The sequence below is a fragment of the Osmerus mordax genome, chromosome 19 (genome assembly GCF_038355195.1).
Source record: "Osmerus mordax isolate fOsmMor3 chromosome 19, fOsmMor3.pri, whole genome shotgun sequence".
NCBI lineage: Eukaryota > Metazoa > Chordata > Actinopteri > Osmeriformes > Osmeridae > Osmerus > Osmerus mordax.
Genome location: NC_090068.1, coordinates 13,784,598 through 13,803,069, shown reverse-complemented (window position 1 = coordinate 13,803,069; position 18,472 = coordinate 13,784,598). Strand labels below are relative to the sequence as shown.

The window sequence follows — 18,472 nt, the reverse complement described above, 5'->3', positions numbered from 1 at the left end:
AAATATTTACGAATTTGAAAATGAAGACTGCGAGACTGATAGATAGAGTACCTCTCCAAAACAAATGCACGGCACTAAATTATACCACTGTCTTTCTTTTCTCACCAAACTGAAATTAATCAACCAGTAAATAAATGATCCCATCTAAAAAGCCCTGATGAGACAGGTACAAAGGAAGGTAACATTCTGAACCAAGAGGTTAGAGGAACTGGAGAAGCCGTCAGACAGAAACCGAGAGTAGAACACACGGGTGAGAAGGAGAGAGAAGGAGAGAGAGAGAGAAGGAAGGAAGGAAAGAGAGAAAGAGAGAAGGAGAGCGGAGGAGAGAGAAGGAGAGAAGAAGGAGAGAGAGATAGAGAGAGAGGAGAGAGAAGGAGAGAAGGAGAGAGAGAGATAGAGAGAGAGGAGAGAGAAGGAGAGAGAGAAGGAAAGCGAGAAGGAGAGAGAGAGAAGGATAGAGAGAGGGAAAGAGAGAAGGAGAGAGAGAGAGAGAGATAGATAAAGAGAGCAAGTGCCCCTGGGGAGAGTAGAACATCCAATATTAGAGGAGCCCAGTGTTGGGGTGGAGTGGGTTATCACCAGAACAGACACTGACCTGCCAATTCCTAACCTAATGCGCCGAGGCTCTGAAAGCCTGAAGAGACGTGTTGTCTAGACTGTGCAACATGACTCTGCCAGGAGACCACGAGCATTTCTATGCAGGTGGCGTTTCCAGGTGCGTTTTAAATTGCACCTTTTCTTCCGACGGCGGACATGGCCGTCTCATTCATCGCGCTGAAACAGAGGAGACCCAAGAACAACTCTTTCACCCTGTCTGCGAGGGTTCACTCTGCAGCCGGGGCTGGGCCGGGGCTGGGCCGGGGCTGGGCCGGGAGCTGGGCCGGGAGCTGGGCCGGGAGCTGGGCCGGGGCTGGGCCGGAGCTGGGCCGGGGCTGGGCCGGGAGCTGGGCCGGGAGCTGGGCCGGGGCTGGGCCGGGGCTGGGCCGGGGCTGGGCCGGGAGCTGGGCCGGGGATGGGCCGGGGAAGGGCTGGGAGCTGGGCTGACGCCGTGACCTCCACGGATCCCTGTTCACCAAGCCGGTGTGGCCAGGAACGGGGTTGAGCCCCGTCAGGCTCAGTTGGAGAGCTGAGGGCTGGGCAGGGAGTCGGCCAACCCCGAACGTAGCCAGGGGGACAGGGGGTGATGGAGAGAGACCAGTGTGACTTATTCCAGACCGCCACAAACAGACCACCCAGAGTTTATTCTCCCTTAACCAAGGCCAACAGGGCTGTGTGTGTGTACGTACGTGTGCGAATATGAGAAATAGTCTTCTCTCTCTGTCTAAACTGTGAATGTGATGTTGTCGGGGGGTCAGACTGAAAGATGTGACATGCACAATTTACTTCCTGGAAATGTAAAACTGGCAAAGAAAGACAAGAAAATAAGAAAAAAAAGTGGCCGACTGATCACGGCTAAATCATTGAATTCAGTCCTGCAGTGACATGTAGAGGATTTTTGGCACATGCAGCGTGGTAGTTCTATTCCTATGGGAATGTGCCTGGGAAAGAGAAGCCAGAGGGAGGAACACGATAGCCTGCAGCTACTGGTTTATTGATTTGTTTTGTGGGTCACGCTGGTCCAAAAGATCTTAAATGAGTTATCAAATGTATCTTGGATGGCAGGCCCCAATTATAACACATATAAACTTAAGACAGAGATATTTTGGCTCATTCTACCCATATCTACACCGTGCTGTTTAGCGATCCACTACCTCAAGAAGATTTCAGCCCGGGCTTCGCATACACAGGGAACGTCCTGACAGAGAACACGGTGCCCTCTACACAAACACATCTTCAATCAACAATCACACAGAAAAGTTATATTTTCGCGTGGGGTCAATGACGTTTTATCCAATCACAGGAGGCAGTCCTCCCTCCCAGGTGGTCAGAGACCCCGGCTGGTTTGGTTTAGGCCGTGTATCAGGTGTTGACCCAGGTGACAGCAACACACCCACTGTAGTCAGGGCTCACCACACTTCAATAGACTCAAACTGGAAAAGGTTTGATGTGAAACGCACATGTTGGCCTCTGGAAACACACCTTTAGCTGCTCTAGAGAGATCCTGAGGTTCAGGAAAACTGCTTCTCTTCTAGTGACAAGCCATGTAAACAATAAGGGCTTGCTTGCGGTGGTGACCTCCTCTTAGCAAGGTAGCGTCTAATCTACTACAAAATATCTTGCTTCAGTCTGCAAGTCAGTTCTAATTAGGCAAGATTTAGTGAACTGAACTGAGCACTGAGGTGGAGATGAAGAGTAATGACTGTGAGTGTGGTGGATGTGTTTCACAGTAGCTTCCTCTCCTTTCCTGTTTATTTTCACTTGTCACAGAAACCTACTTGTGCTTGCAAGAGCACTGTTTTTATTTCATGAAAGATGTAGCTGGTCATTACATTGTAAACAGCCCATAAGAAATTGCATCCTGCAATGGATGTGTGGAACATTTTTATGCCCTTCCCCATGAATCACTTAAAGAATAAACACCAGTTACTGTTTATACAGGCCCAAATGTTTTGTATATATACAAAATGTGGAGAAGTAAATGGCTGTGACTGTTCAATGGGAATCAAATGTGTCCCATCCTTGCTCAGTGTTTTGTAGGAAACAGCCAGCACACTGTGGAGCTGGTCCAGTTGTCAGAGAAAGTGGAAGCGTGGACAGCTCACAAGCCCACTCATGTAAACTGTCAATCAAAAAATGTCCTTGCTGAAACTCTGACAGTTATAAATGAATCGCGGTTGGGTGTTGAACTTCTAATCAAATCTTTGATTTGTCTGGTTAATAGTTTCCATCCAAATAAGCCATGCAGACAAGTATTAGATGAACTTCGAACCAGCCAAGACTTGTTATATATACACAACATGTATATAATATTGTACTGTTTATATGCTGTGTGTATATATATGACGTATGTGTATAAGACAGGCATGAACCTTGGCCACCAGTTTCATGTTTCCATGTTTCCAGGGGCACTCGCTCTCTCTATGTATTCCATGTTTTTATCCAAATATATTTGGATAAAAGCGTCTGCTAAATGAATACATGTAAATGTAATGTTATGAACATTAGTCTGTAATCCAGTCCAGGCAAACTCCAGTGTCCATGTTTTACCACTGACATTGACACAAGTACGGTGTCACGGACGATGTGTGTAAACTCAGCAGATCTGAAGCCAAGGTTGCCTTATGACAGGCCCTGACCTGGGATCTTAGAAGCATGACAAGCACCACGTCGGCAGGGATGGTACAAGTGAGGCTGACCAGGTCAACTCCAGCCAGGGACTGTTCCCTAAGAGAGAGGCTGACCAGGTCAACTCCAGCCAGGGACTGTTCCCTAAGAGAGAGGCTGACCAGGTCAACTCCAGCCAGGGACTGTTCCCTAAGAGAGAGGCTGACCAGGTCAACTCCAGCCAGGGACTGTTCCCTAAAAGAGAGGCTGACCAGGTCAACTCCAGCCAGGGACTGTTCCCTAAGAGAGGCTGACCAGGTCAACTCCAGCCAGGGACTGTTCCCTAAGAGAGAGGCTGACCAGGTCAACTCCAGCCAGGGACTGTTCCCTAAGAGAGAGGCTGACCAGGTCAACTCCAGCCAGGGACTGTTCCCTAAGAGAGGCTGACCAGGTCAACTCTAGCCAGGGACTGTTCCCTAAGAGAGAGGCTGACCAGGTCAACTCTAGCCAGGGACTGTTCCCTAAGAGAGAGGCTGACCAGGTCAACTCCAGCCAGGGACTGTTCCCCTAAGAGAGAGGCTGACCAGGTCAACTCCAGCCAGGGACTGTTCCCTAAGAGAGAGGCTGACTAGGTCAACTCCAGCCAGGGACTGTTCCCTAAGAGAGAGGCTGACCAGGTCAACTCCAGCCAGGGACTGTTCCCTAAGAGAGAGGCTGACCAGGTCAACTCCAGCCAGGGACTGTTCCCTAAGAGAGGCTGACCAGGTCAACTCCAGCCAGGGACTGTTCCCTAAGAGAGAGGCTGACCAGGTCAACTCCAGCCAGGGACTGTTCCCTAAGAGAGAGGCTGACCAGGTCAACTCCAGCCAGGGACTGTTCCCTAAGAGAGGCTGACCAGGTCAACTCTAGCCAGGGACTGTTCCCTAAGAGAGAGGCTGACCAGGTCAACTCTAGCCAGGGACTGTTCCCTAAGAGAGAGGCTGACCAGGTCAACTCCAGCCAGGGACTGTTCCCCTAAGAGAGAGGCTGACCAGGTCAACTCCAGCCAGGGACTGTTCCCTAAGAGAGAGGCTGACCAGGTCAACTCCAGCCAGGGACTGTTCCCTAAGAGAGAGGCTGACTAGGTCAACTCCAGCCAGGGACTGTTCCCTAAGAGAGAGGCTGACCAGGTCAACTCCAGCCAGGGACTGTTCCCTAAGAGAGAGGCTGACCAGGTCAACTCCAGCCAGGGACTGTTCCCTAAGAGAGAGGCTGACCAGGTCAACTCCAGCCAGGGACTGTTCCCTAAGAGAGAGGCTGACCAGGTCAACTCCAGCCAGGGACTGTTCCCTAAGAGAGAGGCTGACCAGGTCAACTCCAGCCAGGGACTGTTCCCTAAGAGAGGCTGACCAGGTCAACTCCAGCCAGGGACTGTTCCCTAAGAGAGGCTGACCAGGTCAACTCCAGCCAGGGACTGTTCCCTTCACAGCCATCAGAAAGAGTTGGAGCGATATTTAAAGTACAGTTTATTAATAAGACGCCATCCCTCATCATCCAGTCTATTATCAGAGCCTTGCATCACTTTGGGGTCATGATGATCTTGAGTCGAGTCAAGTTTTACCCCAAAATATTTACACAAAAACAACAATTCAAAGGTTTGGATGGGAACTACCTTTTCTCCTCCTCCAGGACAAAAACTGACTCCAGTCAGTTTTTTAATCGTATGCAGATTTCTGTTCAGCCTCCCAGCCAAGCTGAGTAAATTGAAACTCTCCACAGAGCTGAGATTACCGTGAAGACAGCTAAGTCACTGATACTGGAGATGCACACAGTGATTCAATTTCCTTTATTTGATATAATCGTTTAAGCATTTTTTTGGCTAATCTTTATTTGTCTATATAAAGAAACTGACAACCACACCAGCCAGGATCAAGGTAGCGTCACTTGTCACTCCAATGTCTACGCCAAAAAATTAATCTACCAATAGATTGTTTGTACCAATTAAATATGCCTTGTGTGTATACCATGTATGTACAGTATGTTTTCATTGCGTACATTCCCTCTGTTCACACAAAACCATGTATCTGTAACGAACAGTTGGATAGATATGCTGCCCCAACCATGAGTAGCACACTCCCTACCAAGCTGCAACCAAATCCCTCACGAGGCCAGCCTCCACACGACCCCTTCCCACAGACCCAGACGAGACCCAGAGGTCACGTCCTGACCGCCACCATGACAGTCCTCCCACACGCCCAGCTCACAGCATCTGAGGAGGGCCAGGACCCAGACGTGAGCGTGTCCTCACCTCGTCAGGCTTCCCTCCAGGAGGGTCCGGTGGAGGGAGAGTGGCCCGCTGGTCCACAGGCCTCCACATGCGAGCCAGCTGTCGCCTCTCAGTCACACAGCGGAGACCTGACACAGCCAACCACCCGGCCTTCATTACTCACAGAAACACACCCAGTACACTGGGCTCGTCAGGCTGTGGCCGCTGCCTGTTCACCCGCCGGAACACATCTGAAGGAGATGCACGCTGAGGACACTGACAGAAACTGACTGTCCAGTCACCCAGAAACATAACTGATCAGAGAGACTTCATCTAAGGATCGCTTTAGAGCTGAAGAGGGAGGGCCGGCTCCCTGAGCACCAGTAATCAACAATGTTTGACATCGCCATCTGTGCTGAGAAACTGCTGCATGTGACACTTTCAAGAACTGCCATTCTCCACAAAGCACACCAACGCTTGATGAGTGTTTTCCTACGGACAAACTGATATGAGATCATTTGTCATTACAAAGAGAGGCTGACCTAGAGTTGACCTGGTCAGATCTCCTGACCGTGGCAGACAGATCTCCTGACCGTGGCAGACAGATCTCTTGACCGTGGCAGACAGATCTCCTGACCGTGGCAGACAGATCTCCTGACCGTGGCAGACAGATCTCTTGACCGTGGCAGACAGATCTCCTGACCGTGGCAGACAGATCTCTTGACCGTGGCAGACAGATCTCCTGACCGTGGCAGACAGATCTCCTGACCGTGGAAGACAGATCTCTTGACCGTGGCAGACAGATCTCCTGACCGTGGCAGACAGATCTCCTGACCGTGGCAGACAGATCTCCTGACCGTGGAAGCGACAGGGGAAACGCTAGAGATGAGGTTTCACGTCTCGTCATTTCAGATTAACACAGGACACATGAAGAAGAGGAGTTTCCTCTCCTCACGGTAGCAAAGCCGCAGCTTTTTGAACAACTCTTCTGTGTGTGTTTGTGGATTTACCCCTTTTTTATTATTTTTTTACACATACAGGACTCGTTACACACTTAGTAAACAAGGTTGGTGTTGTGCTGTGAAAAGTTAAGAGTTGTTTTTTCGTCATTGAAAATGAATAGGATGTGATTGAAACCATGTGGTGTTTGAGCAGAACTTGGCTAAGCCACACCAGCTGTGAGGGGAACTAGCTTTACATGACAAATTCTCTCAATAAAGAAACTCACAATGAGAGGATGGTGGACGAGTCAAAACTACAGTTGTTGAACCCGGTGCTACCTGTACTGGATAACATCTCTGATCACCATGATAAGGTTGTTAACATCTCTGATCACCATGATAAGGTTTTTGACAGATTATTTCAAGGTCCTAAAAGCTATTGAATGCCAAAATGTAAAATATTTGAAACACATAACCTAACTATTTCCCCTCTGCAGACGAGAACTGAGGAGATGATAAGGCTGTGTGGGGGTGTGTGTGTGTGTGGGGGTGTGTGTGTGTGGGGGGGTGGGGGTGTGTGTATGCATGTGTGCCTGTGTTTGTCTGTGTGTTTGTAGGGGGGGGGGGGGGGAGTCCACTAGAGGTTAGGAAGTGTCCCCCTAGAGATGCCATCTGACAACAGTGTCACAGAATACATTCACATCCCAGATTGTTCAAAAGCAGTCCGATGGAGTGGGAAAATTTAGGACAACCGAGGGAATCAGCGTTTCTACGGAGACAACTTGGGTCATGTCAACACAGAGCACACTGCATGAAGACTTCAAACAAACACTGGGTACTTTCAACAATAGTTATGAGAAGAAAAGTTCTAAAGTGCTGGGTTTTCCTTAGTTTGAACACAACAAACACTATCAAGCTTCTTTATACAACAGCCAAGACATGCCTGGTGAGTGACTCACTGGTCTCTTTCTCTAAACTATGAAAATGAATATGGCAAAAATGTTATTCTAACTGCTCCCAAGCTAAAACTGTTCCCACAAAAGGCTACAAAACAGATTTTCCTTATTAACAAAGCAATTGGGTGAACCTAAAATAACTTTAGTACTTGCAATCAACCTTCCTTTTTCTGGAGATGGTTTGATAACGGTGTTCAGACTTGGGCCACAAGACACAGGCACACATAGGAGAGGTTCAGACAGTCTCTGAGTGACTTGGATAAGGGATAAATCTAATCAAATAGACACTCAATGCTCTAGTAATGTAGCCAGACGTTCCATGTCTTACACAAAAAAATCAAACAAAAATGACTGCTTAAGGCTAGGAATAACAAACTACGATTATGTGTCATCCACTTTAAGAGCCTATTAATATATCAGGGGAACGCTGCATTGAAACATGTTCAGATGTTTCCCATAGATTTTACCTCTGGGCTCCAAATATTTTCAGCTGAATTTCCTGCTCGTCAAATTGAAAAACTCTCCAGTGAAACGATAACACTAGTCTGATTCCCTAAACTGTCATATTTTCTTAAGTAATACCAGATTATTTGGTTATCTTTCTAAATCTGAAATCTGCAAGTCCATAAATGTGTTGAATGATCACAGCACTTAGGGTTATATTTTTTTTAAATGAAAGACCAGTTGAAATAATACGGAATCTATGTTTCTGCTATATAATATTTTCCTCAGATGACGTGCTACGTCATCCGCAACATCTGCGCATAATCAAGTATTCAATAACACTGGAAGTTAATTGGGTCGACATCAATTAGGAACTAAAGAAATAAAACAGTTCATAACTCTTGACAAGTCAGATTATCTGCCATCTCGTAAATCTGAGCCACACACTTGAGTGATGTCACATTTGACAATGTGTGGTCCGCGAGAACACTACTTCTTCATGACTGGCAATCTCAACACACACGACCAAGAAACTCTGTTATTTGTTTCAGTATGAGTGCAAACCGCAGTTCCAATGCACTCTGTATCAATAACTGCATACAACGGTTGGTCATGTTGAGTATATTTGTAAAAGGAATTAAATAAAATGAAAGAAATTTGAGGTACGCTAGCTCCTATGGCCTCGGCTGGGTGACGGTTACAGTGCTCCTGGGCAGGCATCTCTCTTCGCTGAAACAGCCCTCAGCTCCCCCTGTCTCCAGTAGAATGATAATCTGCACATCTGTGTATGTTACAAACGAGAGAAGGAACCCCCAGTCCCTTTAATTGAGTTTTATAGCTCTCTGGAATTGGTCTAAATTACAACGAAAGACAAACGGGGATGCGTTTTCCGCGTAAGGCTTTCCGACATGACAAATGAGTTTTGTTTTTTTTCATAAACCAAACTGCGCCAAAACTGACATCAAACACTTTGCATATCAACAAAAGGCCTGGGACGTCTCCGACACGCCTTATCTCATCTAGCCTCAGTAATGCCCCACAGCTGCTTTCAGTAAGGCAGTCACGAAGGCCTTTGGACGTCGCTCTGCTCCAAATGAACATCCTGGCTCATCACAAATGGCATTGTCTTTTGAATCTGCTAATCCCCCGGGTTCTAAGCAAGGCATTCACAAAATTGGAGCCATTTACTTTATTCTTAGGAACTTAACACCAAAGAAAGTTTAATACATAGGCTATTAATTTACTATCATTATTCCATGCACAGGATATTAAGGAATATGGTTTTGAAGCAATTTTGTGGCCCCTTGTTGAAGACTTGAAAGTCTTTGAAAGTTAAGGAATTCAAGTTCCTTTCTCCAGAGAGCCCTTGTTTGGCACAATTTCCCAGGTTACGGGAGATAACATAGGGATGTACACACTACTTGGATTCATGGAATCATTCAGTTTAGTAAACCAGAAAACATCACAGTCAGTTTTCAGTGAAGATAACACTAAAATGATATTACGAAACAAAGCAAACAAGAACAGCACTATGCAGACTTAGCATCACTGCTTCTTTTGGCGTTAAACGGACATGTCTGCTCATTGACTTACAATATTTTCATATTTGTAACAATTACGCGCCAGATATAATGCATGATATCCTTGAGGGCATTGGACAATATGAGATAAAGTTACTTCTTGAATATCTCTCTGGCATTATATCGAGACAAGAGATTTGTAACATAATTTATTCTTTAAATTATGGCTACTTGGAAAGAAAAGAATCGTCTTACTAGATTAAATCTAGAGCAGGTAGAGAATAGTATTGGACTGAATGCCATTCAGACATTATGTTTAATTCGTAATATTCCTCTGATATTTGGAGACATTGTTGATGAGGGAAACCAACACTGGCATTTACTACTTTTGTTATTGCAGATCATTAACATAGTGTTTTCTCCTGTAGTAACAGAAGGTATGACTTACTATCTAAAACATCTTACTGTGGATCATCATAGTCTCTTTAAAGAGTTAAATCCACAGAATAATTTAATTTCAAAACATCATTACATGTTACATTAAAATACAGAAAAAAGTAATTGTCAAAAGATTAGCACATTGCAGGTATGTATTTAACTCTACAAGAGTGTACATATTAACACTAGTGGGGAAGATAACACTTGGAATGGTTCTAAATACACTGCTGTTGGGTGTATGAATAAACAGTCACAGTGTTAAAATGTACTCTGTGAGTGATGTACATATTTGACACATTCAAAGGTGTTATTTTAACTCCAAAATGGAGGGAGTCATATATACATTTTAGGAGTGTTAAATTAGACTCAAATGTTGCTGTGTAGGGTCATGATCCACTGCTATCTTTGGGACATTGACGGAAGAAAATACAGTCTAATTCAGAGGAAAATAAGAGCTGTTTTGAGAAGAGATCAGTTTTGTTAGTTTACTTTAGGGACGACATGTCCTAACGCTGATGTGGAGACAAGCTGCTCATAATAAAGAGTGTTATGCTCTTTAGATAAAAAGGTTTCGTTTTTGGCATGATATTCTTTCAAAACGAATGAATTTACAAGGTCGTCAAACTAAGACGGAACCGAGATCCTGGCCATGGCAGACCTAACCATGTCACTGTTCCCCACCGGTCTCACCTCACACGGACCTGCTTGAAGATATGCCATCTTGGAAAAACTGTGAGAAACTTCCCTCCCATCGACATTCGAAAGAGGCAGTCTAACTGCATATGATCAGTTGGTTATTTCAAAGAAAAGACCTGGAATGTTTTCAACATTTTAGCTCACTTTGTTGCCCTATCTCCTTTAGTTTAAGCATTTAATACCAGATTTTTACAAGGTTCAATAAAGTATCCCTTCGCTCAGACGGAAAAAAAATAAGAGATCTGGTCGTTTGAAGGCTCAGGCTTTTAACGTTTGGTACACTCTGTACGTGTGAGGCTCACAGACTTATGGCCACATACAAATGATGGATAACAGATAATAAAAATTAATGGGGGTGATTATCATCAAAACAGTAATCCATTTTAAACTACAATCAAATGTAAAAGTTGACAATGAGATAGCACATTTGAACCCCAATGAAAGGGATTTTGAATTGATTTGTGTTGGAACAGTTATGCACACGAGTAGTGTGAGTCAGTGAAGATTAGAAACAGTGAGGAAAGAAAGTCTTCTTCAACACCGTGCAGTTCAGTCTATGGACATCTAAGTCTTAAACGTTGAACATCCTGTAGTGTCTGACTCTAGGAAAAGGTCTCTATCCCTAGACCTGAAACAGTAGTTCCGAACACACCAAATGCAAGTGATCTCAGTTGGTTCAAATTAAACTAAGTAAATCCCAACGTAAGTCTAAACAACACACTTGGTGCTAGGTAGCTACAAATGACATCTTGCTTTGAGTGGCTCAACGCCAAATTCTCTCAGCCTGTTCTGTTCCCCACGCGGGCTTTTCTATTTGAACATTCAAACCTGGGCTGTTGCGCACCTGTCAGCAATTTGGCAAATATGTTTTTCCACCTGCTACCTCGTTTTTCCCTCCTTTGTTCCTCTGAGTGTTCCCCTGCCCCCCTCCCCCCCCCCCCCCCCCCCCCACCCGGCTCCGTAGCTGTGTGTTGTGGCTTTAAAACAATTCCAATTTGGGACAACCAGAAAACCACATGAAACATGTTTCGTCAATGTGGCCTCCACATCTGTTCTGCAGCAAGGTTGACAACTTGCTTTCACCACTCCACTATTTTTCATGGTCTCTTCTCCCTCCCAACGATAACCACGACAACAAGGAGACTCAAGTGAAGGAGTCCGATACAGGCTAGGATAGATGTGATGAATGTACAGAGATTAATTTATTTCATTACAATTGTATATACGATTTTCATGTTCAGTTCAAGTTTCCGTAATTGAAATTTCCCAAAGATTTGTGGGCGCATTACTCTTTAACTACATGTTAACGTCATTGCAGGTCGTTAATAACAGACTTTAAGAGGTTTTGTGATGAAAAGGTTACAGGTTATGATAAGGACCATGTTGCTACTCTTGATGGTCAGTATCAAAATACTTCTGGTCATATTATAAAGATGTATGTTATGATTCTCTACTCATCCCTCTGTGCTGTGTTACACAGGCCTATACTACAGTAGTATCGGCCTGCTGTCGGATGGTTGAAGAACAGCCTTCATGTTTCCATCATCCTTGCCCCACACCAGTTCTCATGGTCTGAAAATATATTGTGAATAATCTAGGACTAATTGGGATGGTAAATATACACAATCTATCCAGAATATCAAGTGGAATATTACTCAACAGAGTATAAAAGGGTCAGAAAGAAATAATAATAATAATTCTTTTTGCATATGCTTTTATCCAAAGCGACTTACAAACAATGCATGGAGATCTAAAAGGAAACTATGTACAGTATTTCTGTATCTTCATGGGCACCCTTTGTACAGTATTTCTGTATTAAGAAGGGAACTCTTTGTCTTCTCTGTGCTGTAAACAGACCACGAGCCACAAAACGGATTGTCTGGTTTGCTTCACACAAGAAAGTAAGAACATCTGTCTAGCCACTTGACTGTAACCCCAAGTTCATCTAAACAAAAGCAGGTGCACACAAGGGCAAACATCATCCACAATTAAGGACGTACATTCTTTCCAAACTCTCACAAAGAAACTAAAAGTAAGGAAAACAACAGCATTGACACCTGTCCTCTTGTTACAAACATGGCCCAAGGCCGACTTTTCCTTTGATAGGACTCCAGATAGTTCAATTAAAAACCTAGAGCTAAAATAAACATCATTACTAATCACATGTTCACAGTTCATCATCAGTGAATGATCTAATCTTGGATCGGGGGTGGAGCAAGGACTAGTTGGGGAGGGCGTTGGACATAACTGGAAATCTTTTCTGGGCCTCCTAGAAGATCACAGCTCACAAAAAAGCTAGTTAGCCATTAATCAACTTCGCATGTCAGTGATCACAAAACTATACTTCGACATCAATAAATGTATCCTACGGTGTCTCAACCGGCTCCTAAGACCCTTGCACAGATAGGGCACACAGGCTAACATTTCCAACCACATCCATGTAGTGCATTCTCCCACAATCCATTTTAACAATAAGTAATTGAATGGATGTAATTTACTTGCGTGCACAATGTTGCTATTAAAAGGGAACATCCTGTAAGAGATCTCATACTACACCGGGTGCTTGGTCTGGTTTAATGGCAGCGTTGAGAGTTGGCTCCGGATCTCTGTGTGGAGCAAACTGTGCTAGTCAAAGATTTCACACTGAGCTCTGGAGGAAAGCCACAATGCCTCAGGAAGGCAACCGAAGGAAGCACGGGGTGGTTTACCTGTTTTGGTTCATTCAAAATCTCATTTAGGCTTTTTGAAGCATTTTATTCTCCACATGAACCCCTGAAAGCAAACCATTCCTACAACAAAAATTACTTGACTAAATAGTAACTGCCTTGGCCCTAGAATTTAGAGGATTACACAGCTGCAAGTGCTGTGTAATTCCATGCTCTTTTCAAGGCATAGAGTAGACAATGCAAACCAGAATTCTGGGTGAAATCTATCAAGTGCTTGAAAGGAGTCCAATGCTGTGTCATGTCACAGCATTGGTAGTAGTATGAGATCTCTTACAGGATGTTCCCTTTTAATAGCAACATTGTGCACGCAAGTAAATTGCCAAGGTCCCATCTTTCTGAGCACCTCTGTTCTTAACATGGTTTGCCAGCTCATGAGATTAGACTGTTCAAAAGAGTACATTTGGCAAAGAATTGCCCGAGCCTTTTAAGGATGTGTCAGCATTGTCCCCTGCAGGCCGTCAGACCACAAGCTGACAAGAAACCGGCAACATAACGATTCCAGTCTCCCTCGTGCCAACGCGATTAAGTGTCGGCAGTTATACTTGGCGGGGATGGGTGGAATTTTACAGCCCACATGCAGAACCCTCTGTAGAGCCCGCATCTGCCCGCCTCAACACGCATCACCAAGTCTGTCTAACAACCCCACTCACACATCCTTGCTGCCATTCATTCAGTCACCAAAAGAAGTTGCGGAACATTGAACTCCCACTACATTATTGTGCGAAAGTCAGAGGAACAAGAGACTAGGCTCTGTTATGAATACAGTATGAAATGTGGTGACATAAAACATCACTACACGTGTTCGATCTTGCGTTTAAAAGGAAAGGTCATGTGGTTAAATGGTATCAAGATCACAAAATATTTCCAACACATCGTCAAACAAAGATAATTCATGTTCAAGTTGGGATTTAAAGCAAAACACACTTTAGACCTTGTAAGATTCTAAGTACAGGAGCTTGGTGGCATGCATAACGTATCTGGCCAGGGTCCTCTATTACCATTTTAGCCGGTCCTGCTTTAAGTTATTACATCACATCAGTAAAACAATTACCCCAAACAATAGCCGCACGGTGGAACTCCAATTTAAGCCACACCTACACACACAGAGACACTCTCTCCCTCTCTCTCACACACGCACGCACGAATGTGTAATTTCACTGGACGACATTCATTAGGTACCTGAAGGTCAATTGGGTAGCTGACTTCCAGCAGTTGGAAGCCAGGCGCGTGCTTCTCATTCATATCGCTGGTGCCGGCAGTCTGAGACTCGTCTCTGTTTTTCTGGAGAATCTCTCGTTGTACCTCGGATCTCAGGTCCAAATAACAGAACAGTGTGATGAAATGCAAGGAAAGGGATAAAACGAAAAATCCCAAAAATATCTTACAATTGTTGCACTGTCTCCTGCAAATGCAGGTAGACTCTTTCAAATCACTCTCCTCTAAGTTTGCCAACTTTACAGACAAAGATTTCGGTGCCATGTCGAGAAACTGTTCCAGTCTATGCTATCTAAGCATACTCGGCTTCTGGCTGCTCTATGATCCTAACTTGAACTGTCTGCACAGAGTGTACTACAACGCCAGTTATCTTCGGCCACATCTAATAAGGGGGATGGGATTCACTTATGTTACCGTAACATTCAAAGATCCGCCCAGTTGTCTATGATTGGACTGCGCTCATTTCGCTCACTCCATTGAAAAAGGAGCGCTTCGTTGTTCGCTTCGTTCTCGGCAGGGTGGCACTGAAGCAGGACTTGTTCCTTTGTCTTTGTGGTGGCAAGAATAACGCTGTCATACCTGTCCATCATTTTACCTGCGATCGTTATTACAGTTGGGCATTATTATTACACGTCTGTCGTTTATTCAAGACCTGTTATCTCATGATGTGAAAGGAAAACCAGATATAATTCATATAGTTTCTGTCGGCCAGTTTTGTTTTTAAACTTCACTATGTAAGTACTGAATAAGCTAAACATGCAATGCAAACAAGACTGTAGGCTATGCAGGTTTTAGTCACTGCATATCTCTCTCTTTCTTCTCCCTCTCTCTTTTTTGGCTACATATCTGCTTGTTCAGTGATCTTATCTCTGCTCCAGTCCAACATCAACAGCTGAAGCAACATGAGTGGCTCTGGTGAGCAGGGGGAACTAACATCTTTAAAGTGTTATAATAAAAGGCATTATAGCGTAATACTAACATATGTAGGGTCATATATTTTCATCCCCTAAGTCTGTCACTAAAAAGGCAAGCCCTGTGGAATTCATATGTCAACTGAATAATAAACACACACGCTCCAGTCCTGTATCTGCCAACGCATATCGCCATTCTTTCACCATGACTGATGGCCCTCAAGTGAATCCCATCCTGTCAACACAGGTAAAAGTTATGGGACTTCATTTCTCAGTTGGAAATGGAGATATGGTATAACTTCCTGAGTATTTCTACTTCCCTGCTTTGTGGTGGGAGCTTGTCAATCAGGGGGTCTGTGCTCCAACTTAGCAGGTGTTCACATACAGCAAGGATAGGACATAAAAAGAGAAATGTATTACTAAAGAAAGAAGTACGAATTGGAAATGAAGGGGGGGGGGGGGGGGGGGGGGAGTCTGGAGTCATAGAGCTGCAGAAAACTGATAACACCTGAAAATGATTCTGATAAGAATGAATCTTTTACGAAAAGAAAAATTATGTTGGTAAAAATCCTTTACCCCTCTACTTTGACTTGATAACATACTTGTGTTAAGACCAGTGATCAGATGTGTATAATCATGTCACGATGTAGCTTAATTTACCAACCTCGTCCTTTTAAGTAATCTCTCTCAAGTTCACAGCTGTTCCGCTATGACTGCACAGAACAGAAAACATACTGTACACACACTCCCTCTCCATCTTTGTGTCTTTACATCTCTCACTAATGCCACATACTGTATGCAGCCTTCTCAAGAACAAAACAGCGTCTTTTACTGGAGGAGATGCTGAACTGGTTGCACTCCTGACTCGTCTCCGAGCTGAGACCCGCCACACCACAGAAAACCCTCAAAGTGTTAGTGTTCTCTGAAACAGCAGGATACATCCAGTGTTTGGGCAGGAGGGGAGAGAGAGTCTGTGCTGCCTGACTCACTGATGCTGGGACGTCCGTCACACAACACCAGCCAGAGACGCTTACATATCGTGGAATGTGTTTGGTCATAAAATTGGTAAAATATGATTTAAATAGGAGAGTAATAATTTCCTCATGCCCATGAAAATAATAAGGTATGTGTGGTGATGGAGATGGTGGCTCCATGTAGTCCAACATCTAATGAATTTGCAGTTAAATTCATTAGCGCTAACAATCACAGACTTGCTATAACTGGGGCCCACATTTTCACCAGACACACTCATAACTGCGCACTTGATACAGCACAGCTTGTTTCTTGTCGAGGCCAGACACAAAGCATGGCTGTGACCTGCGCTCCAATGTTAATAATCCTGTCGAGTTAGATCATTACTGAACTTATGTTTGATATCCAGGCAGGAGGTGAGGGGTGTGGAGGTGAGGCAGGAGGTGAGGGGTGTGTGGAGGTGAGGCAGGAAGTGAGGGTGTGGGGGTGAGGCAGGAGGTGAGGGAGGTGTGGAGGTGAGCCAGGAGGTGAAGGGTGTGGAGGTGAGGCAGGAGGTGAGGGGTGTGGGGAGGTGAGGTAGGAGGTGAGGGGTGTGGAGGTGAGGCAGGAGGTGAGGGGTGTGGAGGTGAGGCAGGAGGTGAGGGGTGTGGAGGTGAGGCAGGAGGTGAGGGGTGTGGAGGTGAGGCAGGAGGTGAGGGGTGTGTGGAGGTGAGGCAGGAGATGAGGGTGTGGGGGTGAGGCAGGAGGTGAGGGAGGTGTGGAGGTGAGGCAGGAGGTGAGGGGTGTGGAGGTGAGGCAGGAGGTGAGGGGTGTGGAGGTGAGGGGTGTGGAAGTGAGGCAGGAGGTGAGGGGTGTGGAGGTGAGGCAGGAGGTGAGGGGTGTGGAGGTGAGGCAGGAGGTGAGGGGTGTGGAGGTGAGGCAGGAGGTGAGGGGTGTGCTTGCAGGTCACAGACCGGCCAGTCAGGCCAGCTTGAAAAGCCAGAAACTCGGTGGGTTCTCCTGGTTTCTGTTTTGTCATTGTTGCAGTACAAAAGGGATTAAGTGACTCCATCTGGTTTTCTGAGTCTAGATCTGTTGCTAATTCATCTGGAACCACAGGAGGCTGCACAGCACCCGACACTCTGCACTTTCAGAAAAGAGCAAAGATGAGATTTCTTTTCGCTCCCTCTTACAAATTCACACAGGGTGAAATCCCATCTGGTAAAAGCATGACCTGTAACGATACCGTGGTGAAGAGTTTGTTGATTTGAGATGACGGGGAGGTTGGAGTACGTGTACTCTTAAAACCTGCATCACGGGGTCCTTCTCCATCCTCAACACACGAAGCTGTACCACAGATGTAGATCGTTCCTATACTGTATCATTCACAGCCCATGCCTGCTCCTTAAAGTATGCATTTAGGAGAATACTCTGTAGAAACAGCATTCCAAAAGCAATAAAAATGAGCTTAATATAAATATGCGTTTTATCACTTTCCAGCATTGGGAATGGATTAGTCTCTCAGAGAGGTTTTATATACGACCCGTAGTTCAGAACGAGATATAAACAAGCACTGGGGAGCTGCCTTTTTCTGATGTTCAAACTAGCTGTGATCCATTACATCTCTCAACATCTGACAGATGTCAACAAAGCTCATATTGGAGAACAGGGAAACACTGTGCTATTTGAAGAAAAATGGGACGGTATTATTACTGAATCAATTTAACTGTTGGAAGAATTGAAATATACCATTCAATAACGTCTGAGACTACTTCAGCAGACAGGGCGCAGACCAAGACAGAAGGAAATCATTTTCCCGTCATTACAAATACAGTGCCGTTTATGAGACAGTCTGGCATCTTAATGCTGCAGTCAATCTCCCAGGACAAACGAATACCATAAAAATGTCTAGTTGTTAATGACATCAGTCATCTTCAAATGCATGCAATAAGTGATCAACTCTCTTGGCAACAGACATTTTTATAAAGAAATCATCACTTTTCCTGGATCCAATTGAGTTGAGATTGTTCACATCATTTTCCACTACTTACTTAACAATGGCGCCATCTACTGGTGTGAGAGAGTAGCACCTATTAATTTCTGGAAGAACAGTTGAAAATGTGTCTGTGTCTCTGTCTGTTTTGCTGGTGTTCACTGTTGAAAGGTACTTGTTGTTTTGGGCCCCCACCTGTTTACGGAAATTTCTTCTCATTTGTTTCTGAATA

General features: G+C 44.9%; 1 protein-coding gene across 1 annotated transcript in view; it reads right to left on the bottom strand.

Moving 5' to 3' along the window:
* The window catches only part of eda (ectodysplasin A), a 28,422-nt gene extending 13,773 nt beyond the window's left edge, over nt 1-14,649 (bottom strand). The window contains exon 1 of the mRNA XM_067257634.1: nt 14,350-14,649. Coding sequence (XP_067113735.1) covers nt 14,350-14,649 — 300 coding nt within the window. The remainder of the gene's footprint in view (nt 1-14,349) is intronic.
* Nucleotides 14,650-18,472: the final 3,823 nt, after the last annotated feature.